Source organism: Manis pentadactyla, chromosome 6 (assembly GCF_030020395.1).
Source record: "Manis pentadactyla isolate mManPen7 chromosome 6, mManPen7.hap1, whole genome shotgun sequence".
Lineage (NCBI taxonomy): Eukaryota > Metazoa > Chordata > Mammalia > Pholidota > Manidae > Manis > Manis pentadactyla.
The window spans coordinates 97,442,260-97,469,004 of record NC_080024.1 but is presented as its reverse complement, the minus strand read 5'-3'; the positions used below and the strand labels follow the sequence as shown (position 1 = coordinate 97,469,004).

At 35.8% G+C, this 26,745-nt stretch overlaps 1 protein-coding gene across 1 annotated transcript in view; it reads right to left on the bottom strand.

The window, feature by feature from the left end:
* CCDC178 (coiled-coil domain containing 178) overlaps positions 1–26,745 on the bottom strand; it is a gene marked incomplete at its 5' end in the record, with an annotated part of 479,198 nt that overhangs the window by 35,505 nt on the left and 416,948 nt on the right. Inside the window, 2 exons of the mRNA XM_036885068.2 lie at positions 7,597–7,731; positions 15,908–15,985. Of these exons, the coding sequence (XP_036740963.2) occupies positions 7,597–7,731; positions 15,908–15,985 (213 nt within the window). The remainder of the gene's footprint in view (positions 1–7,596; positions 7,732–15,907; positions 15,986–26,745) is intronic.

Here is a 26,745-nt window from a genome sequence, read left to right as displayed (position 1 = left end):
GAATCTTTTGTTGTCATTTCAATAATCTTTATAGCATTTCACTGGTAGTAGATTCCATTTTAAGAAACCACTTTCTTTGCTCATCCATAAGGAGCGACTCCCATCCATTCCAGTTTGATCCTGAGATGCAGCCATTCAGTCCCATCTTCAGGCCCCACTTCTAATTCCAGTTCTTTTGCTGCTCAACCACACCTGCAGTCATGTCCTCCACCAAAGCCTTGAGTCTCTCAAAGTCATCGTTGAGGGTTGGAATCAACTTCTTCCAAATTCTTGTTATTGTTATTGGTATTTTGACTTCTTCCCATGAATTATGCATGTTCTTAATGGCATCTAGAATGGTGAACCTTTTCCAGAAGGTTTTAAATTTTCTATGCCCAGATACATCAGAGGAATCACTATTAATGGCAGCTACAGTCTTATGAAATGTATTTCTTAAATAAGACTTGAAAGTCAAAATGACTTCTTGATCATGGACTACAGACTGGATGATGTGTCAGCAGCAGGAAAACAGCCTGAATCTCATTGTGCCTCCCCACCAGAGGAGTGGGGAGACTAGGTTTGTGGTCAACGAGTAGTCATATTTTGAAAGTAATCTTGTTTTTTTGAGTTCTAAGTCTCAACAGTGGACTTAAAATATTCAGTAAACCATGTTTTCCACAGATGGGCTGTCATCCAAGCTTCCATTTACAGAGCATAGGAAGAGTAGATTTAACAGCATCCTTAGGGCCCTAGGATTTTCAGAATGATAAATGACCACTGACCTCTGCTTACAGTCACTAACAAGAGAGTCAGCCTATCTTTTGGAGCTTTGAAGCCAGGCATTGACTTCTCCTCTCCAGCTATGAGAGTCCTAGATGGCATCTTCCAACAGAAGGCTGTTTCATCTATACTGAAATTTGGTGTTTAGTGTAGCCACCTTCACTGATTCTCTTAGCTAGATCTTCTGAGTAACTTGCTACAGCTTCTCCATCAGCACCTGCTGCTTCACCTGCACTTTAATGTTATGGAGCTGGCTTCTTTCCTTAAACCTTATGAACCAGCCTCTGCTAGCTTCCCACTTTTCTTCTGCAGCTTCCTCACCTCTCTCAGCCTTCAAGAATCAAGACAATAAGGCTGTTTCGCTTTTGTATCGTTCATGTGTTCACTTGAGTGTCCCCTTTAGCTTCCTTCAAGAACTTCTCCTTTGCATTCACAAGCTGACTACCTGTTTGGCAAAAGAGGCCTACCTCTTGGCCTGTCTCTGCTTTGACATGACTTCCTTAACAAGCTTAATCATTTCCAGGCTTTGATATAAAGTGACAGACATGCAAGTATTCTTTTCACTTGAACACTGTAGGGTTATTAACTGGCTTAACTTTAATATTGTTATGTCTCAGAGGATAGGGAAGCCTGAGGAGAGTGAGGGAGATAAAGGAATAGCTACTCCATGGAGCAGTCAGAACACATACAATGATATCAATTAATGATTGATGCTCTTTTTGTTTAATTTTTAAAAAGTTCAAGAAAATGTGCTAAGATTTCCCATTGTGACTGTAAATTTTTAAAGTTTCATCCGAGTTTCAGTGAGTTTTTACTTTAGATATTCTGAAGTTATGCACATTAAGTTCATGGCTGGTACGTCATAATAGGTTAAATATTTTCTCAATATAAAATATCTGTATTTGAGTATTTTAATTTTTTTTACCTTGAAGTCTCTCTCTCTTTCTAAATTTAGAATTTCTTATTTTTATCTAGGCTATTCATTTAGTTCCTATTTATCTGAGGTGCAGCTCTCCTAAATGAGATGGATTTGCTTTCCTAACAAATCTGTAAATCTTGAAATTTAAATGGTGCATTGAAATTATTTACCATTATTAGGTCACTATGTTTGGACTTACTTTGTATATTTTTATACTCATTCTGTCCTCCTTCTTGCATTCTGAATTATTCATTTTTATGATCCTTTTTTCTCTAGAAGTTTAGGAGTGACAAATGTTATTTCTAAATTTCTAGTACATATTCTTAAATTATTGGTAACTATATTTAAATACCTTTTATGCTACTATATAGAGTTAACCAGTAAAATCTAGCAGTTTAATGTTATTCCTCAATCATAATATCTCTATAAATGTATGTATTTTTAAAGTCCAAATTTCTGTAATTTCTTTTGTTTTTAAAAAGATTTCACTTATAGGAATTTATATGAAGAAAACAAAATCACTGATTCAAAAGATATATGCACCCTTGTTTACTGCTGCATTATTTACAGCAGTCAAGACATGAGGAACCTAAGTGTCTGTCAGCAGATGATGGATAAGGAAGAGGTGACACCTGTATGCAAGGAAGTATTTTTTAGTATGGGAGAACACATTCATAAACAATTTATCTAATAAGGGGTTAACATACAAAATACATAAAGAACTCACACATCTCAATACCAAAAAAACAAATAACATAATTAAAAAATGGGCAGAGAACCCGTACAGACATTTCTCTAAAGAAGGCATGCAGATGGCCAACAGGCACATGAAAAGACGCTCCACATTGCTAATCATCAGAGAAATGCAAATCAAAACCACAATGAGATATCACCTCACACCAGTTAGAATGGCCACCATCCAAAAGATAAGAAATAACAAGTGTTGGCAAGGATGTGGAGAAAGGGAAACCCTCCTACACTGCTAGTGGGAATGTAAGTTGGTGCAGCCACTGTAGAAAGCAGTATGGAGGTTCCTCAGAAAACTAAAAATAGAAATACCATTTGACCCAGTAATTCCACCTCTAAGAATTTACCCAAAGAAAACAAAATATGATTGATTTGAAAAAACATATACACCCCCATTTATTGTTACACTATTTACAATAGCCAAGATAAGAAAGCAACCCAAGTGTCCATCAATAGATGAATGGATAAAGAAGATGTGGTACATATACACAATGGAATATTATTCAGCCATAGAAGAAAACAAACCCTACCATTTGCCAACAACATGGATGGAGCTGGAGGGTATTATGCTCAATGAAATAAGCCAAATGGAGAATGACAAGTACCAAATGATTTCATTCATCTGTGGAGTATAAATACAAAGCAAAACAGAATGAACAAAATAGCAGTAGACTCACAGACACTGAGAAGTGATGGGTGGTTACCATGGGGGAGAGGTTGGGGTGAGTGGGAAGGCTGAGGGGGATAAAGAGGCACAAAATCTCAATCAAAATACAAGTTGGTCATGGATGGAAGTGCAGCATGGAGAATATGATCAACAGTTATGTAACATCTTTCCATGTTAACAAACACACCAGTTGGGGTGAGGACTTAATATTGTACATAACTGTTGAATCACTATGTAGTATACTTGAAACAAATATAATATCACATATCAACTACATGTCAATAAAAAAATTAAAGAAAAGGATCAAATAGCTTCAGAGATTTTTTTTCTGTCACAAAGTTAAGTGATTTTAGATTTTTATCCTGTGTTTTTTTCTGGCTTCTTTTCATTTGCACAGGTCTCTTCCAGAAATAGGAAACTGGGCTGCCCCTACATTTATTGTGTGTGAAATAATTAAACACCTTACTTCTGTGCATCAAAATTCCTGGCAAATCACCTAGAGAATGCTTCTGTCTATCGCCTTACAGAGCTATAGCCCTCCAGAGCCAGAAAGGGCCTTTGAGATGATCACGGTCAATCTTAATAAACCAATTCACTAATTCACTTAAGGATCAATTCACTCAACAGATACCTTTGAGAGCTTATGTTTTGAGACGAGTATCTGGAGACAAAGATGACCCAAGAAGGCTTGCGTTCCCTCAGTGAGGAGATGCAGACACAGGCCAGGATGTGTGAACAAGTCAGGGGGCGATGTCCTCTGGCTGACCCTCGTTTCCCTCTGCCTCCACAGTCACTTTTGCCTGACCGCCAGCAGCGTGTGTGTGCACAGCAACACTTGTTAGAAAATGTATTCCTACTGGGCCCGAACCCGCCTTCCAACCTCTTGCATCTCGTTCTAGTGTTTCCCTCTGGAGCACAACAAAATACATATGCACCCACCTTTGCTTAGCAGTCCCTTAGATTACCTGTCCTTCCCAAGTCCTTTCTTTTACAATTAAGCATTCCAAAATTTATATATTTCTCCCTCTTCCTGATCTTGCTTATACTGCTACTTTCAAAGTGTATCAATATGACCCTTAAAACTATGCTTCCCAAACCCATATTAAACACAGCAGATGCACCAAACTTTTGAAAAACTGCAGTGGGACTATCATCTCCTCTAATCAGACAGAATACTGTATTTACACATTGATACTGTCCAAGACCACATGAACACTTGTGTCATTCTCTCACTTAAATGATGAGTTAACACTTAGTCTTTTCTCCAAATAAGATGCCAGAAGGTATTAACTATTACAGCATTTAATAAATTAAAAATAATGGCGTGGAAATTAAACCACAGTACTTTACCTAGGCTCAGACATGAGGTAGGGACCATAAAAAATGCCCCACACATAGGAGTCAAGAAGTCCTATGTGCTCGCAAGAGCTGAAATAGGCAGAAGGTTCTAATTATAGTAGTTCATTGGCTCCTGTTAAAATCGGGGGTCAACTAAAATCTCTATATATGTATGTTTTATATAAATGGCTTGAACATCAAATAGACCAATTCCTTGCTCCAGTTACAGTTCACCTTCCTGGCTTCTTCTTGATTGTGTAATTCAAGCGCTCATCCGGCCCACCTGGTTTTCTACAATCTGTATTTCTCCCAGTTACAGTTTTAGGTGTTCCTTCCCGGGCCTGCTCTAAGATGAAGGGTGAGACAAACTTTCCTGTTATGGCTCACCGTTTATTTTAAATTGCTCTTAGTTTCAGTTATGTACTATTAACTTTTCGGAAGTTTCAGTGGATGGTTTTCCCATCAAGCACAGCACTCACATCTTAGGGAATCATTTCAGCGCCACTTTCAAGTATAAAGCATTAGTTCCCCAATACTGACATGCAACTAAATCATATGAAAACAGGGCAACAGCATCTGGTCTGTTAAGCACTTTTTTAGCCATGCTGAGTCAAACTGAAGACTGATACCTGCAGACTCATTGTAAAACACACAATCACTCCACCACGTTTTCCTTTTCAAAAATCACATACAGTAAGTGTAAACAAGACAGGCATGGGGTGTTCTCAGATCTCCTTCGTGTCCTTGCTACCATACACCCTAAGAAACAACTGAGCAAGAATTGAAATACTTTCTCTGCTGGTGTAGAGCCCCGGAGGAGCTTAGATTCTTTTAGGAAGGAACGCATAGCGACAGGTCAGAGGAGCGAGCTGCTGAAACGCGGCCACGGCTTTCGGGCCTGTGCAGAGCACAGCAGAGGCCAAAGGAGGCGGAGGTCAGCTTGGCTGGGAGAGGATGGGGGGAAAGCAGGAAAGGATTTGTAGAGGAGATGTTTTTTGTGAGTCAGTTCTTTTCCTTAAATTGATGTGTAATTGATATACAATATAATGTTGGGTTCAGGTAACACAGTAATTTTACTGTAGACATTAACAGTGCTCGCCCTCAGTACGGTCACCATTCAAAGGTCCCACAGCATCACTGGCCATATTCTCTCTGCTATACTCTTTGTCCCTGTGACTTACTCATCCACAATTAGAAGCTGTACCTCTCTCCCCCTCCTTCATTTGCACACACCACCCCCAAAGCAACCACCCATTTGTTTTCTGCATTTATGAGTCTCCTTCTGTTTATTTTATTTTTTTAGATCCTACATATAAGTGAAACCATAAGGTATTTGTCTTTCTCTGTTGAGTCAGGTGTTCTTTACCGGGTGGGGCAGGAAGAGGACGAGTGGAAGCAGAGAGTAAGGAGGTAATAGAAAGCTTCATGCTTAGTAGAAATTTTGGAAAGCCTAAAAGAGGCTGAAGGAACCCACATGGAGAGAGCTGGGGCTGGGACAGCTAGCGGGAGCTGGTCCTGGGGTCGCTGTGCGCTGCTCTGGAGGTTAGGACTGGATTTGTTTCACAGGATTGCAACAGTTTTATGGCAAGATCCTGAAATTTACATTTGTACATTTTTTATTAAAAGCCAAAACTGAAATATTCTAAATTGAAGGCATTTCCAAAAGATGAGAAAAGAATCCACCACGTTATGCTCAAGTTTCCCCAAATCCAATCCAGCCTTTGCTGCTGCATCTCTAGATGCTAAGTAGTTGAGCTTTTCTACTAATACCACCTTATCATCTCTGTCCCTTCAATCCGCTGTTACACACAGCCATAAAAATAAGTAATTTAAAATAAAGTTTGGTAAAGAATATATTGGTGAATTTCTAATAAAAAATTAGAATAAGGATTACTGAAAGTTATGGACTGAGAATTCACTTTACTGATACTTTCTACTGACATTTTCAGTATTTCAAAATACATCTAATTCACAATTTAATCATTTGCAAGATTCCTAAGAATGTTTATACTTAAGCAGAAATATATATTTTTTCTAAGATAATATTCTAACATGCAGATTAGCTTTGAATAATCAAAAGGAAATCACATTACAACTATACCATAATTTTTAATGTACTACGTGTAAGGAGTTTTTAAGGAAAAAAACATGCTCCTGATTTCTAAAATACTGTAATTGTAGTTTAAACTCAAGTTTGTATGTGAACTTCTATTAAACCTATGCATTTTAAGCACTACCCTTCAAAACTTTACATTTTTCTGAATGCATCATGAAGTGCCCATGTACTTAATATATTTAGAAAAAGATTTGATCTGATTAGGTTTGGCATGCATTGTTTATCCTGCAAGTTAATGAAAATTATGGTTTTCAAGAGCATGTATCATTGTTTTTGTTTTTTATAAAACCCTTATTTCTATTTTTTTTTATAGAATTGGTTTCTTTTTTAAATAGAGCAAGGTGGTGTGTGTTTTCCTTTGGGAGGTCATGTTTTCTACAAAGTGTAACATTTTAAATAGTAAAATACTAATTTGAAAAAATTTAAGTTATTTTCACATCATAACCTTACATAGCTAACATGGGTTTCTAAAGTAGATCAGAGCCTTAAAATAAAGGTGGTTGATCCACTAAAGGTTTTTATAGTGACAAGCAGCAACATTTCACATGCATCTGGAACCACAGTTATATTCCAATCCCAAGTTGCTTATTTTTCAAATAAAGTTGTCTCCAAATTTGATTAGGAGCACAAGCCTCTTGCAAAATGAAAGGGGAAAGTTAAATAAAATAAACGTAAGAGTGTCGTTTTCATTGAACATAGAGTTCACACAAAAGCAACACCAGGCAGCTTTTGACAATTATCTTTTAAACAGTTGAATGGCATCTGCAAAGCCTAAAGATTTTAAAGTATTTATTACATTAATGCCAAACGTGTTTATAAAAATCCATTGTGAGGTTTGTGAGAAATAAATTCAATCTCTTTTTCTCCCAAAATATGTAAGGGTATATGCTAACGCACTGAATTCATCCTTCATGCGATTTCAGTTTATTAAAGAGGTTAAAAATTTATAAAACCCTGATGGGATGTGGTTTTAATGCTTCATCACACTACCCATCATTTGCTTTCAGTCTAGATCAGAACGATCTTTCCCACTTCCCTGCAATCGCCTACCTGCACAGCTAATATTTTCTGAATACTCTCCCGAGAGTCTGTCTGGAACCTGGCCAGCCTCATCCGGCTGTAGAGCACCACCAGTCTGAAGTGTTTCTGCCACACCTTGTGTATCCTTTCCTGCAGCTGACAGAGCTAAGGGGAAGAAGGAAGGGAAAAACACAAGTCAGAGTGGGAGAGGAAATTAATGGCGGTGTTCAAGAAGAATGATGGAGGGAATATAGAAAGCAGTCGATAGTCCATTCTGCACTGCGCGGACCTGACAGGAATTTCACAGTCTCTTGATTTTTCAGCCCACTCATGTGCACTCGTCAGAAACCAGTCACATCTGGCCGCCAGGATGGGGGGTTAATTTTCTCTAAATGCCTCAGCAGTTCTGTTCTAGCTGAGGCAGACCCCGTGACTGCAAAGCTGATGAGTAAAATATTTCTACTTCACCCAGTTTAACTCAAAACCGATAGCCTCAGGACATACTGAACCTTTCCTTAAAAAAAATCTTTTGAAGCTTTTTTGAATGGCACATCAGGTCAAGTCAAAGTTTAAAAATGCAACTCTTAAGATTTTGATGGACACCATTTTTTCCCCAGGCAGCTGACCGTGGCTTGGGATGTGCTTCAAGGTACAACAAAACTAAAGAGAATCACCTCAGCCATCAGCTCCTGGGAGAGCATCAGCCACAGGGCGGAAACTTCCCGCGAGAGCCCCCCTCCCCGCTCTCTGGATGCGCGGCGGCGCGTCCCAGGCCCAGCGATACACCTGCTACGGAACCTGCACGCCGGAAGCGGACCTTCCCCCACGAGGCCTGCTCCGTCTCTTGCAAGTTTAACTTGAGACCGAGCCCCAAAAGACACAGAAGTTTTACTGAGACAACGTACATTTGTCCTTCAACAGTTAATAAGGCTGCACCACGCAGAACTGCGGCAGTTCGGTTATTTTCAAAGAAATAAACTTCATAAATTAATGGCAAAAATCAGACTAGGAAACTTTACATGCAACAGATACTGTCACCGAAATATCTTGGTTTTTGGCAATGTGGATAATGGCTTATGTTCAAATCTTTTTTAGTGTAATCTGCAGAATGGAAAAAGTAAACAACCAAAATTTCATAGCAGACATTTTTTTTTAATAACAGAATAAAACTGCCACAAAAATGGCTATTTTATGTCCTTTTTATTGATCTGGGTACTGGTTATACTTAAAGAATCCTTTACAAAACTTCATCAAATAGCGGATGACATGAACTTTTTTGAATGCATATATCAATAGCATAATTTACTTAAAAAGAGTGATTTTTAAAGTATTTGCCTGGTACTGCATGTGTATTGTTTATTATCATTATGTTCATTATGCATTGTAATGAGCAACACATAGGTATTTATGTATGTCCACAGAAAAATAAAGCCATTATTCTTGGTCAATAAGTCAACTTAGGAAAAAAATAACCTTGGGAACTATAGATGTTTCAGCTTGCTGAATGCTGAAATATATTGCCCAGAATTCATTTATGGGCATTTCAGATAATTTAGGATATTGAAGTAAAGATTAACATCACTTTTTTAAGGGAAATTTCATCAAAATTAACATTTTTCTGTAACAGTTTAATACATTTTAAAATATATTTTAATAATTTTAAAATGACATAAAAATATTTTTTCCTGCCAACTCTGATAGGCAATGGAGGAAAGTATGCTCTATCTTGATATACTTTGTAAGACATGAGGACACTTTAGTTTATACACATGCCATTCCTATGGAATCCACATATGAAAAAGGGCAACTAAGAGGAAGGTGATTTTCAGAGGAATGCCTTAAAGCGAAGGCAAGAGGAGCTCGTCAGCCCAAGCAGAACAAATGGTGATGTTTCCCATGTCCACATGTTCAGTGAGAACCAGCTGCACAGTGTAGTCATTGTTTTCTGTATTCTAGCTTGCAGTAGCCACAAAGGCCTTAAATTAGTCCATACACAAATGTTAACTGAAGCTACTTAAGTAGAGAAGTTTTTTAAGTATTAACTAAGAAAGAGTAATAAATTAAAAACTGTTTTTTGGAAATCTATAGCTAGTAGGCCTCTGGAAAAAGAACCAAGAAAGGGAAAAACTGAAGGAATTATTAAATAGAGGACTCAGCTTTCAGTACGAGGTACATATATACACATATATGCCCACATCACTGACAATAAGATGATCAACAACAGTATGCAGGAAACAGTACTTAAGATGCTGGGAAAGACAGCTGCTCTAACCTAAGAGCTGGGCATGCTGACCATTATTTTAGGAAAGTGGTTGTGATAAAGGCTCAATTATAAAATGTCAGTGGACTCAATAAGTATTAAAATCACCTCAATAAAGTGAACTGGTAAAATTTTAGTGACAAAAGTGAAGTAGTGAAAAATATTTTCAGAAATTTACTTATCAGTGGAACAAGAGAAAAGTAAACCAAATTAATAGAAGGGACCCAAAACATGTAAGAGGAAAATTGAGGGCAGAGAGAATGTTAAGTTGTGAGTGTAAAAGCCCTCCAGGTACATGCAGAACTCAGGCTGGAAAACCAAAGGAACTGGAATGATTGTTGTTTCTCCACCTTGAATTAACACAGTGTTTCTGGAATGAAACACTCTAGTGATCACACTCCTGAAAAGACAATCATTTATCCATGAAATGATTATATTCCTGCCCTCTCATTCAGAGTTGAAGAAAGGTGAGGTGGGATGAAAGGAGATGGTAGAGAAACAAAAAGGACCGTTGGGGACACAAACACACTGGACACGGGACAGCAGGCTCTCCAAGCCCTTGCTGTGCACTTGAAGGAAGAATGGAATTTAGAGCAGTGGACAGATCAGCTGGGCTGCTGCTTAGCCCTAATGAAATGTTAGAAGAATTCGGAAGAGAACAAATACATTCTTGGTGGAAAATCAACGAGGAGCACATTAGAACAGGGAGAGTCATTTTGGAAAAAGATCCTCAACTCCACTGCCCTCAGTTTTGTATACGAGAAAGGAAGTGAGGATACTGAACAGAATCAGGGAAGCTGAATCAGAGGGTAGTGGGCTAAAGCCCTGAGCCGCTTTCAGTGGCGAGAAGGGTGGAGAGTCTCCTGGCCATGGTGCCTGGCCACTCTGGACCTGCAGTGCGTCTGGCGAGCTTGGCTTGTCCTTGTTCTGTGAGCTCTTTGCTGAGGGAAGCACAGAGATGGGAGTCACGGACACTTCTTTGGGAATAATGATCATTATGTACCTATTCACGCAGAGAACAATCAGTCAATGCCCATCTGACAAGGCATATTCAGATACAGAGGGCTGGCCATCCCTGTCAGTGCAATCCTTGCACACAGTGGGCACTGAATGCAGCGCGCATTTGGTAAAAATACCATCTGATTAAGTTTCATTAGGCTCCTACAACGTTCATTAACATTTCAAAGCTTAATACTGACAGTAAAACAGAGTAAATTCATGTTGTCACTTTGAAGAATGAAAGGTTGTTTTCCTATTTTAATACGCTAAATAATATGGATTCTGTTTTTAACCCAAGTTATTTTGATCACCTGTATAAATGTATGACAGCTGCTCACACTTATATATCACACAAACCCTGGCCTTCATACTAAATAATAGGATTTACATATTACAAAACACAAAATCTCTAATCATATGGTTTAGATTTATATTATTTATTGCTTCTATGCATGATAAAAATTATCCTAAGAATAAAATAACACTACTTGATATTCCAATGACAGCTTTCAAACACATTAGCACCGGCTGTAACTAAATTAGTACCAAAATATTGTCTTACACCATTCCCGTGTTTTTAGCTCTGAAATTAGACTTTTCAAAGCATCACCTTTTCATGTATTTTCCAAGGCCAGACTGGAGAATACGATTGTCTGGTGTGCATCATGGAAGATGCAAAGACAAAGTCTTGCTAGGCCTAGCTCAAAGGGGAAAACTGACCCGCTGTGAAATGGGGTGAAATTGAGTTAAAGTTTGTTACCTGTCAGATAAGAAAGTGTTGATAGGTGTGATTTTAAAAATACGCCCTCAAATTATCTGATGATCCTTCGTTTAAGAAGTGAAGCCGAAAACCCTCCCCTTGAGTATAGGCTGGACTTAGTGACTCCCTTCCAAGCAACACACATGGAGGAAGACAGTGTGCCACTTCCAGGACACACACACACACACACACACACACACACACACATGCAGTCACACACACACTACATATAGACACACAGACCCAGTCACACACACACACACACACACATGCAGTCACACACACACTACATACAGGCACACACAGACACAGTCACTCAGACACAGTCACACACACACACACACACACACACACACACACACACACACACACCACACACAGCTGCGGTTTCTGACTCGGGTTTGCTCTCTCTGGTTCTCTCAGATCACTGGATCTGGGGGAAGCCAGCCCCACGTTGTGAGAGCAGCTCTGTGGAAAGACCCCACGGGGAGGAGCTGAAGCATCTACCAGCAGCCCCATGAGAGGTCCTGGAAGCAGATTCTCTAGCATCGCCAGATGACTGCCACCCCGACGACCTGGCTGCAGCCCTGTGAGAGTCACTGAGGTAGAATCACCAGTGAACAGCTCCTCAGGAAGTTTAGGCGAAAACAAATGTTTATTGGTTTAGGCTGCTAAATTTTAAGACAGTTTGTTGCAGCAATAGTTAACAATAAGTTCTTAACTCTTCTCAGTTTACCTAGCAAGGGAATAATTTACCATCCATACTTTCTGAATGGAAAGTACAAGTGTCCTACTTTACTGTTTGGTTTAAGACTGAAACTGAAATGATTTGTTAGTAATAAGAGATGATTAATAAGTAGTTATTAATCGATGCAATATAGTTTGTGTCATCTAGGAGCTTGTTATTTTAATTGAAGACAGTCCAAAGGTACTATAATTTAGTAGTTCCAGAAATTTTAAAATGGTTCATTATCAACAAATATTTGCATGAAATACATCAATATGTTAAATAAACCATCCCTAAAAGTTGATATGAATCAACACTGAACAAAAACAATGGAGAATGGAAAACTTATCTTGACAAACTAGGAATAAGAACCAAAGAAAATTTCTTTAACCTAATAAAGGTATAAACAAAAAGGGTCTCATCGGGTTTCAAGAAACTTTACCTAAAATTCATAAGACAACTGTGAAATAGGAGAACAAGTCCAAAGCATTTGACATGCAGTATATAATACTTGTCTTAACGTGGTAGGAACTAGAAATAGTATCAGCGTTGGCGTGAATACATAGTTTCTGATCAGAAAAGAGAGCTGAACAACAGAGACATTCATATAAAATACAGAAATCTGAAATATTACAGATGACATTTAGATCAGTGGACAAAGTATGGTATGATTGGTTTTCCCTATACAAGAATCTAAAATAAATTTAGATCTTTAACTCACAATATATACTTTGAATAAAGCAAGGTAAATTAAAATGAGAAAAACTAAATTTCAAAATTTTTGGAAGAAACTGACAGAATAACCCTTAGGATGGCAAGAATTTTTAAACAAAATATTAAAATGTATTTTCTAATGTAAAGAATTAACAGATTAAATCATATTGAAATTTTTAAAAAGTTAAATTTAAACAGAGTAATGAAATAAGTTACAGGTTTAGAGAAGATATTAGCATTACTTATAAGTGACCAGGATTAATTTCTTTATATAGAAAGAGTCCCTATGAATCAATAAGGGAAAAATGCAAACAGTGTATCATAAAAATGGACAAATTACACAAACAGGCAATTCACAGAAAAGGAAAGCTATTTGGTCTATAAATATTTGAAAGCATGTTCAACACTAACTGTAGAGCACAAATAAACATACTTCACACTCACTAGACAGGCAATTATTAAAACAAAACAAAACTGCCCATATCAATTGTTGGTAAAGATGTGGGAGAAAGATTAACTCTCATACACTTTCATATTTGTGTATAATTTGAAACAAAGACTTTGGAGAGCAATTTGGAGTTAAGTATTGAAGTTGGAAATGTAGGTCCCCTTTGATCTAACAATTATACTTAATTCTACATATTCTAAATGGACCAACAGGATCAAAATCACCCCAGAACTTGTTAGAAATACAGTCACTCAGACCTACTGAACTGGAAACTCTGGCCTCAGCAACTGGTGTTTTAACAAGACCTCCAGGTAATTTACTACATACTGGAGTCTGAGAGATACTGCTCTTGGAAAACAGTCATGACATGTTCTCAAGGAAACATAAAATAACTTTCATTTATAACATTGCTTGCAATAGTGAAAATTAGGCAACAATCTAACTGTCTATACTTGAATAATGAAAAAATACATTATAGTATGTTCATATCATAAACCCTAGCATTTAAAATAAATACACTAAAAATTGCAAGTGATATGTGTAGTTTAACATCTACATAAATAAAGGAAAACTAATAGTTTATTAATTACTACATAAAATAGTATTAAAATATGTATGGAATGATAAACAGTAAAAGAAGTCTAGTGGTTAATCTGAGAGAGGAGAAGGGAAAAATGTTAGGAATAGGCAGACAGAGGGTTTTGAATGTATCCATGCTGGTTTAAAAACCCAAAGTAAATAAGGCAATTGTCAGGTTTTCAAAGCTGGTAAAGGTACACTGAAATTTATCATGAGACATACTTGTAGCTTACACACAACTGTAGTTTGCTGTAAGTTTAGTTGTTTCATTTAAAGAAAACAAACTCTAGGCTAAGCTGACATCTCTGCAAGAAAGGCATCTTGCCTGTTTTGTGGCTCAGGCTTATTTAATTTTAGAGAATTGATTATAATCTGGTTTTTAGAAAAATATGCTATTACACTTGACCATCTGCTGAAATAGTAAAATAACTTTTAGGAAAAACAAGATTTTTGTTATGTATCTAGTAAGTGTGATCTATAATAAAAGATATTCAAGCAATTAAAGGAGTTCAAATCAACAAGGAAAGAATTATGACTTTCAGCTGCTTCATAAATTGTCTAAAAGTTTGGTATTTCCCCTCATCCTGTGTACTTAATTAATAGTTGTTGAATACTTAACTTTACAACTTATTTATTAAATTGAAGATAGACCACACATATGAAACGTATTTTCATGAGAATTTGAATTTGTTAATATTAGATGTGGATTGGTGTACATACATTTGAACAAGCAAAAGGATATGTAAACTGATTAATAGAGCTTTGGAGGAAGTTGTTTATAATCCCTCAAATTAGTCCTTAAAGTAAAACTGACTGATTTTTTGTGATTCAAATTTTCTATCAAATAAGATCAGATCCATATTAAGAATAATGGCACCAACATTTTTATATCAGCTACACTGATATTGTAAAGACACTTTGCTAAGTCAAAGTTTTAAAAGGCAACAATAAAGCCCAGATATAAAATGATATTAATCAAATAAACAAATTCTGTAAGCTTATACATGCATTATATGTAACTGTGTTGAAACAACAGTGTTTTTTCTTTTAAAAATTCCTTAAATTGTCTCTGTGCATTATAGAACGTAAGTATCTTTGCAAACACGCTCTAGATAAAATTAAATCATTTTTAGAGACATATGGTGCCAAAAATTAACTCCCCAAAGCACATAATTTAACTGGCTTTTGCAATTTAAGAATCCTGGAAAAAAAGGAAGGGAACATTTCAAGGAAATGAGAAGTGTCCTTATAATGAATTTCTGCTTCTCAGAATCAGATATAACAACAGTCTTTTAAATTAAAATACAAATACCATATGTATAGTTATCTGAAAATGAACTATAAATTGTTTTGCCAGAAAACCAAGGCCCGTCAGTACTGCAAACACAGAGGCCCCTTAGAACACAAAGGCAGAGTGGGGGACTGTCAGCTCCTGGAACAACTCTCAGAGCTCTCACCGTGACAATGACTGTCCACTTGGGAACCGATGGCAACATACAACAGCTGAAAAGTTGACTATAGAGACAGATTTTTCCAACAATATCTCATTTATACTTTTTTGAGGAAAAATACTACATTGAAACTAGGCAGTAATTTAAAAGAACACAATTTTCTGCATTTGACATAAAAATGCGTTAGACTGAACATTCAAAGGGCAATGAATAGAATCGCTGCACTAAGCCATCCTCAGCAACACAGCATGTAGGACACATGCGAGAGGGGCAGACCACCCGACTCCCCACACTCTGTGGTGCGGCCTGCGTGTGGGGTGCAGTGGTGAGGGTATATGCCACTTGTTGGAGGTTACAGGATTCTGAAGGAAGTACCTGTGTGTGTGTGTGATTAACTCATCACAGTTGTCTGAAAATCAGAAACGTCATCTGATGTGAGCACTAGTGAGCTTGGAAATTTCATAGGCAAGCAGCCTGCAGCCTAAGAAGAGAAATAGTCTGAAGAAATTTACTGTGGGAGAGAATTAAAGCATTTTTCAGACAATCTATTTGTATTTCCTACCTCTAAACAGAGTCAAACAATAGTACAACTGTAGAAACAGCTCTAAGAAAAAAATGTGTGTATTTTACAAAGGAGAGATAAAACATGCCGCATTCTCCAGATTTATATTTGTAACTTAGGTAATCCAATTAAATCCTAGTTAAAGCTTGGACAAAATATGATGAAAGCCACTTGGAAAAAAATAACAGTATTTTCCTATAGGAATATATTTAAGATGACAGAGAACAGAATCACACATCTAGTCATTCGGTTACGCTAGGTTATTAAAATAATATTTATTTATTTTAAATAAAATTAAGTCTGACCTGTTTGTTGTAAGGTTTCATATACCGAAAGCGCACTTCCTTCTCTATTTCTGACAGATAAATAAAGCTGATAGGCGAAGATACATCTGTGCAGCTTTAACTCAACAGAGGGACGCCGAGCGCAGCTCACAAGGCAGGCAGCGTGGGCCTTACCGGCTCTGTTTATCCTAACGACCCAGACAATGGCAGCTACGAACTATTCCACAGATTTCTGGCATGGCAGGAATGACAGACATACAAAATCCAGCTAATACTGATCTTTTAATAGTATTCAGCTACCAAGCTACACATGTACAATATACAAATCTCAAAAGTGAGATATTTCTTTATTATCAAATCCATTCCACAGACTGGCATTAAAGATCACATAGTTCCCTTCTGGAAATCCCCTTTGTCAACTGCTTAGGTATACTTAAAATTACAAAACTCACATGCATTCTGAAACCTGGAGCTAGCCTTTTAGGAAATTAATGAAGAACTACTCTAATGCTCTAATTTTAAAAAGAATAATACATTTCAAAATTCTGTATTTGTACCTCTGCTAATATATACAACCCTGGATAGCATGAAAGAAAGCAAGCTGATTCATAATAGACAATACTAACTTTTGTAGTTAATAGTGAAAGATTAAGTCTATCCCTTTATATGAACATGCACATATATATTTTTTGTATATGTTACAACACATACTATGACATATGTAATATGTCATAACTAATCTAATTTTACATATTTAATAGTAGTAATAAGCTATAAAACTCACAGACATCTTCATTTCATAGACAACTGGCTTTGGAATAAAATTACTGCATTCTGATGGATATTTAATTTAAAAATTGTAAAGGTAATAATCGAGAAATTTTGTTTGCTTAAATTACTAAGTTTCACACATGTTGAACAGTTAAAAAATAAATAAATAAAAGTATATTCTTAATTTTAACACTATTGTTCTCTGTGATTTAAAAAGGTTGTTAAGTCAAGAATAAAATAAATTTTTAAATTCTATAATAGAAATTACCCTCAAAAGAAAAAAAACCTAACATTGCTCAAATGAGAAGTGAACTGTTTTTAAAAAACTGAAAATGGAATTACATAAAGGCTAAAAATAGAAGGTATGTCATCACTATATGTAGAGATGAGCAAATCTTTAAGAATCCATTTCCTTGCCTGCCTGTCAGTCACTGCCCAAAATTAAGTCCCTTGATTTAAAAATGTAACCAAATGAATGCCATAAACTGGCTCTTCTGGTGTTCATTTATGAGCTGTGGTTGAAAATTTTTCTGTGATGATCCACAGTACTTCTTTACAAGTCATATGAGACCCATTTGTTTCAGTGCAAACAAATCAAGAGGATACTTTCAAAGACAGATTTACCTAAAACTAATTCACAATAAAAACATTACATCAAAAATGACTAATTATAGCGCTCACTAGTTTATTTTGAATTCACAAAAGAAATACACTATTTTTTTACTTTAAAAGACCACTCAAGGCTCACTGTGTACCACCAGTATCTTTATATCTTTTACACACAAGTAAGCGTAAATGTCATTCTGACTGGCTAAGCCCAGAATAGAGCTCAAAACTCCTAAGTCTTGTCTTTTCTTCTTGGCTCCCAGGAAAAACCAGGGCAACTTCTCTCTGTAAGAAAGTTGTCTTAAATTGAGACATGGTGTTTTTTATAGAGATGAAGACATATGAGCTCCCAGCCAAAGATTGGAAGTGGAAACCAAGGGATTCAGAGAAATTAACAAAAACTATTATGTGCAGTCTTCAAGGTCTTTTGATATCACACACAGAAGAGCAAATACCATATACAAAACGTTTGAGTATATAAAGAAGGAATTGCATGCATATGATAGTGAAATGACATCTCCAAGTTTCTGGATGGAGATACATGACAGCATATATGTTTAGGCCCAGAAGAAGTACTGTTTCAGGATAACTTTAACAAAAAGACATTTTAGATAAGCTGAAACTGAATTTATGCCCTATTAGATAGGATGCAATTCAGGAAGAAGGAAAATTATCCTAGGGAGAAGATCTAAGTTGCAAGGGGGAATGATGAACAATAATAAAAAAAGTATATACGTAGATAAAGTCAGACAAACATTGACAGTAAGAAATAATAATGATATAAGAAATGCTAATAAAACTTATATCTAACTTGAGAATCTGAAAGAAACTACAATGCTTTACAATCATATATGTATGTGTGGAAGTCAGTAGTATGAATTAAAATGCGCTACTTTATTACATTGTATGATGCTTAAAATATGCACTGTACCAAGGAATATGAAGCATATTTTAAGTTAAATATACAGGGAAAATTTGAAGTATAATAATAAAAATAAACTTTCAAATACAGTGTTAGAAATAATATTTGACCTTCAAACTAAAGAAGGAGAAAATGGAAAAAGAAAGAAAAATAAAAGAATCCTCAATCAACTAAAAAGGCAAGTAGGGAAAAGCAGCAGCAATAGAAAGCAGGGATATTAGAAAACAAAAAGATAATAGAAAGAGTACAGAGATATAATTGGTTACAATAACCATATATGGTTTACAGTCATTGCTGGAGAAAGAAGGTGAGCATTTAAAAATGGTGTCTATATATACCTTACAAGAAGCACACTAAAATCTAAAGATATAACAGATTGAAACTAAACAATAAAAAATACCAGGCTAACTGGATACCAGCCCAATTAATTATTGGGTATATTAAGCAAAAGAGACTTTAAGTCAAATAGCAATCTTAGATATAGAGGTTATCAATATATATATATATATATATATATATATATATATATATAAAGGAGAGTAATTGTTCAATTAACTAGAAACATATATCAACTAAACATGTGGAACTACTGTCCTATGAGTAGAAATCAACATAAAAGAGATTTCAACACAGTCATCTGCTTTGGCAAATCAAAAATTAAAATAATGCTGATTAACAAGCTTAATCTAGCAAGTTATCTATCTATCTATCCACATACACACTTGCCCCCAATTTTAAATTATGCAAACTTCTTAAGCATATATAAAACACTAAAAGTTGGAATTTTTAAAGGTTAAGAAAATAAAACATATAAAATTTTACAAAATCATAAAGCAAGTCATGCTTGTATGGTTATATACAAGGGTATAAACCATGTTCTGGTAACAAAACAATTAAATTAGAAGTCAAAAAAACAAAACAAAACAAAATCTCTATATAGCTTTAGAAATTTATGAGTACAGGTCTAAATAACAAGTGTCAAAAATAAATCATAACTGATTTTTTTTCTTAAATGCTCACCACAATGAAGTGTAGTTGCTCTCTGTCAACTTGGAAGATGTTTCAGACCTATTGACTATATTCTCTGCTGTACTTTCATCCCTGTGACTAACTGATGTTACAGTTGAGATTTTGTGCCTCTTTATCCCACTCAAGTATTTCACCCACCCACTCCAACCCCTCCACTATGGTAACCACCAGTCACTTCTCAGTGTCTATGAGTCTACTGATGTTCTGTTTTATTTAGTTTTTAGATTCCACCTTTAAAGGAAATCATATGGTATTTGTCTTTCTCCACCTGGCTTATTTCACTGAGCATAATACCCTCCATCCATGTTGTCACAAATGGCAGGCTTTCCTTCTTTTTATGGTTGAATAATATTTCATTGTGTATGTAACACATCTTCTTTAGCCATTCGTCTATTGATGAATACTTTGGATACTTCCGTAACTTGGCTATTGCAACAATAATGCAGCAATAAACATAGGGGTGCATATATCTTTTCAAATCAGGGATATCTTTTTCTTCAGGTAAATTCCTAGAAGTGGAGTTACTAGGTTGTATGGTATTTCTAGTTTTAGTTTTTTGAGAAACCTTCACACTGCTTTCCACAGTGGGTGCCCCAATTTACATTCCTACCAACAGTGCACAAGGGCTCCATTTTCTCCACATCCTCGCCAACACTTGTTATTTTTTGTCTTTTGGATAGTGGCCTTTCTGACTGGTGTGAGGTTATCTCATTGTGGTTTTGCATTTTGCATTTGATTTGATGATTAGTGATGTGGAGCATCTTTTCATGTGCTTGTTGGCCATCTGTATTTCTTCTTTGGAAAAATGTCTGTTCAGGTGCTCCGCCCATTTTTAAATTGGGTTATCTGTTTTTTTGCTGTTGAGTTGTATGAGTTCTTTATGTATTTTGGGTGTTAGCCTCTTATCAGATATATCATTTGCAAATATGTTCTCCCATACCACAGGTGGCCTTTTTGTTTTGTTGGTGGTTTGCTTTGATGTAATCCCACTTGTTAATTTTTGCTTTTGTTTCCCTTGATGGGGAAACATATCCAGAAAAAAAGTACTCAGGCCTATGTTCAAGAGATCTTTGCCTATTTTTTTCTTCTAAGAGTCTTATGGTTTCATGCCTTGTATTTATGTCTTTAATTCATTTCAAGTTTACTTTTGTGTATGGTCTTAGAAAGAAATCCAGTTTCATTCTCTTGCAATTAGCTGCCCAGTTTTCCTAAAGGCATTTATTGAAGAGACTGTCTTTTCCCCAGTGTATGTTCTTGCCCCCTTTGTAATATAGTAATTGACTATATATGTATGGGTTTATTTCTTGGCTTTCTATTCTGTTCCATTATAATTGATTTTTAAATACTTAATATGAATGATAATTAAATAAATATCAAACATGTAGGATACAGCCAGATGATACTTAGCAGGACATTTATAGCCTTCTATGCTTATATTAGAATCATTACCTAGTACACTTTAAGTATGTTTAACTATATTTGTCAATTATTCCTCAAGTTTGGAAAAATAAATAAGAGGAAAGACAGAAATAAATGAGCTTATCATCCATATAGAAAAATATTAGATGAAGAAGAACAAAATGAACCCCTCCAAAAATGTAGGGAAAGAATTTAATGAAATGGAAACTAAATACATCAAAAAGAGAACACACAAAGGTATAGTGGGTTTTTAGGAAGCACCAACAAAATACACAAACTTCCATCAGGATTAATACAATGACACAGCAAGTTAAAAATTAATAATATTTGAACTAAAAAGAAAAATGAAGTTGATACACAGTAGAGATGGAAAACATTAGGATGAGCAATCTTATGTGAAATTTAGAATGAAAGAGACAAATTCCTAATAAATAGAACTCAATAAAACTGACTTAAGATAAAATAGAATGCCATGCAGAGGACACCCCTTGATCACCTGTCCCTGGAGCTGAGAGGGCTGGTATTCCAGAAACCAAAGCAACTGTGCATTAGAAAGACAATTCTCAACAGGCCAGCAATGCAGGGCACTGCACAGACAGCAGACTGAAACAGCCCCCAGGCTTCTGTAAGGAAGGCTGCAGCTTCAACCTGAGGGACAGGCTTCAGTTTTGCCAAATGTCTAGAGACTAAGGAGATGCTGTCAGGGAATGTTAGCAGGGAGGTGCCACCCTTATGCACCCCACTGACCATGCAACAGCTTGGTAAGACTTCCCAGGAGGGGGCTCAGGCACTTACCTGAGGCCCCGAGCTCGGCATGGCCACCCAGGGGCACCTCCAGGTCTCCTGGTCTGGAGGCCAGTGTGGACTATAATCGCAGCCCCTCAGAAATGCATATATCAGCATACCTTAAAAGCTGCTGTCTGAAGTTATGGCTTCCAATCAGCCTGAAACCAGATGCTAAATGAGATTCCTCCCCTTGGATCATTGACAGGTCTTGGCACACCTTCAACAATAGGGGCATGTCAAGAATAAATCAGGTAGTTTGGACGATCACAAAGGTTTGAAAGACAACCATGAGCGCTAGGGCAAGGTAGAAAGAGAAAGAGCATCCCCTACATAAGGGCACTCCTTCAAGACCAAAAGAGGTAACTTTCCCCTAATATATACAGGTGAACATAAAAAGTCAAGCACAGTAAAGAAACAGAAAATATGTTCCATGTGAAAGAACAAGACAGAACTTTAGAAAAAGATCTTAATGCCACAGAGATAAAGAATTCAAAGTAATAGTCATAAAGTTGATCACTTCTATTGGAAGAAAAGATGAATACAGTGAGAACTTCAACAAAGAGATAGAAAATAAAAGCAAGTACCAAACAGAAGTTACAGAGCTGAGGAATAGATTAACTGACCTGAAATACACACTTGAAAGGATCAACAGCAGACTGGATAATGCAGAAGGAAGGGTCAGTGAGCTGGATGACAGAACAGTGGAACTCACCCAGACAGAGCACCAGAAAGAAAAAATAATTTTAAAAAATGAAGATAACCTAAGGGATCACTAGGATAGCATCAAGTTGAATACCATTAGCATTACGGAGTCCCAGAGAAGAAGAGAGGGAGAGACAAAGGGACAGAAAATATTTGAAGAAGCAATGACTGAGAATCTCCCTGATCTAGGGAAGGGAACAGACATCACGGTCAGGAAGCCTCGGCGTCCTGGTCAAGACAAACCCAGAGAGCTGCACCAAGGCACATTATAACTAAAATGTCAAAAATTAAAGATGAAGGAAAATTTTTAAAGCAGCAAGAGAAAAACAAATGGTTATATATGAGGGAAGCCCCATAAGGCTATCAGCACATTTCTCAGCAGAAACTCTGCAAGCCAGAAGGGAGTGGCAGGACATACTCAAGCTTCCAACAAAGGGTGTGCTGCTCGGCAGGGCCGTCGTTCAGATTTGAGGAGAGATACAGTTTTCCAGAGAAGCCAGCTAAAGGAGTTCATCACTACTAAATAGGCCTTACAAGAAATATTACAGGGAGTTTTTAAGCTGAAAAAATGGCACTAATTAATAACAAGAAAACTAATTAATAAATAATAACAAGGAAAAAATATGAAAGTAAAAGTCTCACTGGAAAGGGAAATACATACTAACATATTGGATTAATCACTTATAAAGCTATTAAGAAGATTAAAAGACAAAAGCAGCAAAAGTAAAACTACAATAATTAGTTAAAGGATACAAACATTTAAAAGATGTAAAAAATAACATAAAAAATATAAAACTTGTGGAGGGAGTATAAATGTAGAGTTTTGGAATGTGCTCAAATTTAAGTTGTTATGAATTTAAAATAGACTGCTACAAACATAAGATGATATATGTGAAACTCATGGTAACCACAAAGCAAAAACTTATAGAAAATACACAAAAGAAGATGAGAAATAAATATAAATATAACCCTAAAGAAAGTCATCAAAACACTGGGGAAGAGAGAAAGAAAAAAGAAAGTAACAGAGAGGAACTACAAATATAGCCAGATAGCAACGGCAATAAGTACATACCTATCAATAGTCAATGGACTAAATTCTCCAGCCAAGACAGAGAGTGGCTAAACAGATTTAAAAATGACACATTTATATACTGCCTACAAGAAACTCACTGCAGAAGTAAGGTCACATAAAGACTGAAAGTGATAGGATGGAGAATATTTCATGTAAATAGAAATGAAAAGAAAACTGACATAGCTATACTTATATCAGACAAAATGTACTTTAGAACAAAAACTGTAATAAAAGACAAAGAGGGGCACTACAGAATGGAAATGGGGTCAAACCAGGAAGAAGATATGCCATTTATAAATATATATGCATCTAACAAAGGATCAAGAAAATATATAAAGCAATATTAAAAACCTCAAGGGAGAAATTGACATCAATTCAATAACAGTAGGAGATCTTAACACCCAATTCATATCAATGGGTAGATTATCTAGACAGAAATCAATGAGGTAACATTTGCCTTAAATGACACATTAGACCAGATGAACATGACAGATATATACAGAACATGACATCCCAAACTAGCAGAATACACATTCTTCTCAAGTGCACATGGAACATTCTCTAGGATAAATCACATTAGGACACAAAACAAGTCTCAATAAATTCAAGAACAGTGAGATCATATCAAACATCTTTCCTGACTATAATGGTATGAAAGAGAAGAAATCAATTATAAGATTAAAATGTTCCTGAACAATACTAGGTCATAAAAGAAATCAAAGACTAAAAAAATACCCAGAGACAATGAAGACAGAAACATGACACACCAAAATCTATAGAATACAACAAAAGCAATTCTAGGACAGAAGTCCATAGCAACACAGGTTTACCTCAAGATACAGGATAAATCTCAAATAAGCAATTTAACTATACACCTAAAGGACCTAGAAAAATAAAAAAGAACAAATGAATCCCAGAATTAGTAAAGGAAGAAATAATAATGATCAGAACAGAAGTAAGTGAAATAGAGATGAAACAACAACAGAAAAGATCAAACTAAGTGTAAGTTCTTTGAGAAGGTAAACAAAATTGACAAGCCTTTATCTAGACACACCAAAAAACAAACAAACCAAAAAATGAGAGATGGCTCAAATAAAACCAGAAATGAGAGAGAAGTTACAACTGATACCAAAGAAATATAAAGGATCAGAAGAGACTACTATAAATAATTATACACCAACAAATTAGAAAACCTAGATAAAAATGGATGAATTTCTAGATATTTACAACCAAGACTGATTCTTGAAGAAATAGAAAATCTGAATAGACAGATTACTAGTAAGAAGATCAAAGAGTAATCAAAAACCTCCCAACAAATAAAATCCCAGACAGTTTTACTGGTGAATTCTACCAAATATTCAAATAATATTTAATACCTGTCTTTCTCAAACTATTCCAAAATACTGAAGAGGAGGGAAAGCTTCCAAACTCAGTATATGAGGCCAGCATTACCCTAATACCAAAACCAGACAAAAAAGCAAAATTACAGGCCACTATTCTTGATGCACATAGATGCAAAAGTCTTCAACAGGATATCAACAAACTGAATGCAATAATATATTAAAAGGATCACACACCATCATCAAGTAGGATTTATTCCATGGATGCCAGGATGTTTCAACACCTGCAAATCAATCAGTGGGATAAACCACATTAACCAAATGAATGATAAAAATCATATGATCATCTTAACAAATGCAGAAAAAAGTACTTGACAAAATTCTACTTCCATTTTTGATAAGACTCTGAATAAAGTGGATATAGAGGGAATGTGCCTAATATAATACAGGCCACATATAACAAAACCACAGTTAATATGACACTCAATGGTGGAAAGCTGAAATCCTTTCCTCTAAAATCAAGGATGCCCAATTTCTTCATATTTATGCAACATAGATTTCAAAGTACTAGTCACAGCAATTAGGCAAGAAAAAATGAGGCATATGAATTGGAAAGGAAGAAGCAAAACTGTCAGCATTTGCAGATGAAATGATTCTATATACAGAGAACCCTAAAGACTCCACTAAAAATTATTAGAATAAATGAATTTAGTAAAGTTGTAGGATAAAAAATTAATATAGAAAAATCTGTTATGCTTCTATATACTAATAATGAACTATCAGAAAGTGAAACCAAGAAAACAATCCTATTTATAATTACATCAAAAAGAATAAAATACTAGAAATAAATTTAGCCAAGGAGGTGAAACATATATAATGAAAACTCAAAGATATTGATGGAAGAAATTGAAGATACAAATAAATGGAAAGATATTCCATGCTCATAGATTGAAAGAACTAATATTTTAAAAATATCTGTATTACCCAAAACAGTCTAGAGATTCAATGCAATCCCTATCAAAATTCCAATTTTTTTTCCAAACAACCAGAACAAATACGTCTCAGATTTGTATGGAACCACAAGACCTTAAATAGCCAAAACAATTTTGAGAAATGAACAAAGCTAGAGGTATCATGCACCCTGATTTCAAGCTATACTACAAAGCTACAGTATGGCCTTGGCTAGAAAGAAGACATATAGATCAAGGAACAGAATAGAGAACGCAGAAATAAAGTCATGCTATGTGGTCAATTAATTTATGATGAAGGAGGTAGGAATAAACAATGGGGAAAGGACAGGCTCTTCAATAAATGGTGCTGGGAAAACTGGACAGCTGCATGCAAAATAATACAACTGGACCACTATCTTACACTATATACAAAAATGAACTGAAATTGGATTAGAGTGTTGAATGTAAGGCCACAAACCATAAAAATCCTAAAAGAAAACATAGGTGATAAGCTCCTTTACATCAGTCATAGCACTGTTTTCTTGTTTTTTTGATCTGACCCTAAAGGCAAGGGAAATAAAAGCAAAAAGAGACAAATGGGACTACAGCAAAATAAAAAGCTTTTGCACAGTAAAAGGGAGCCATTAACAAAATGAAGGGTAACCCACCAAATGGGAGAAGATTTTTTTTATTATATATCTGATAAGGGGTTAGTATACAAAATACTTCAAGTAATTTGCAGAACTCAGCAGCAAAGAACAAATGTATAAATCTGATTCAAGTAGACATTTCTCCAAA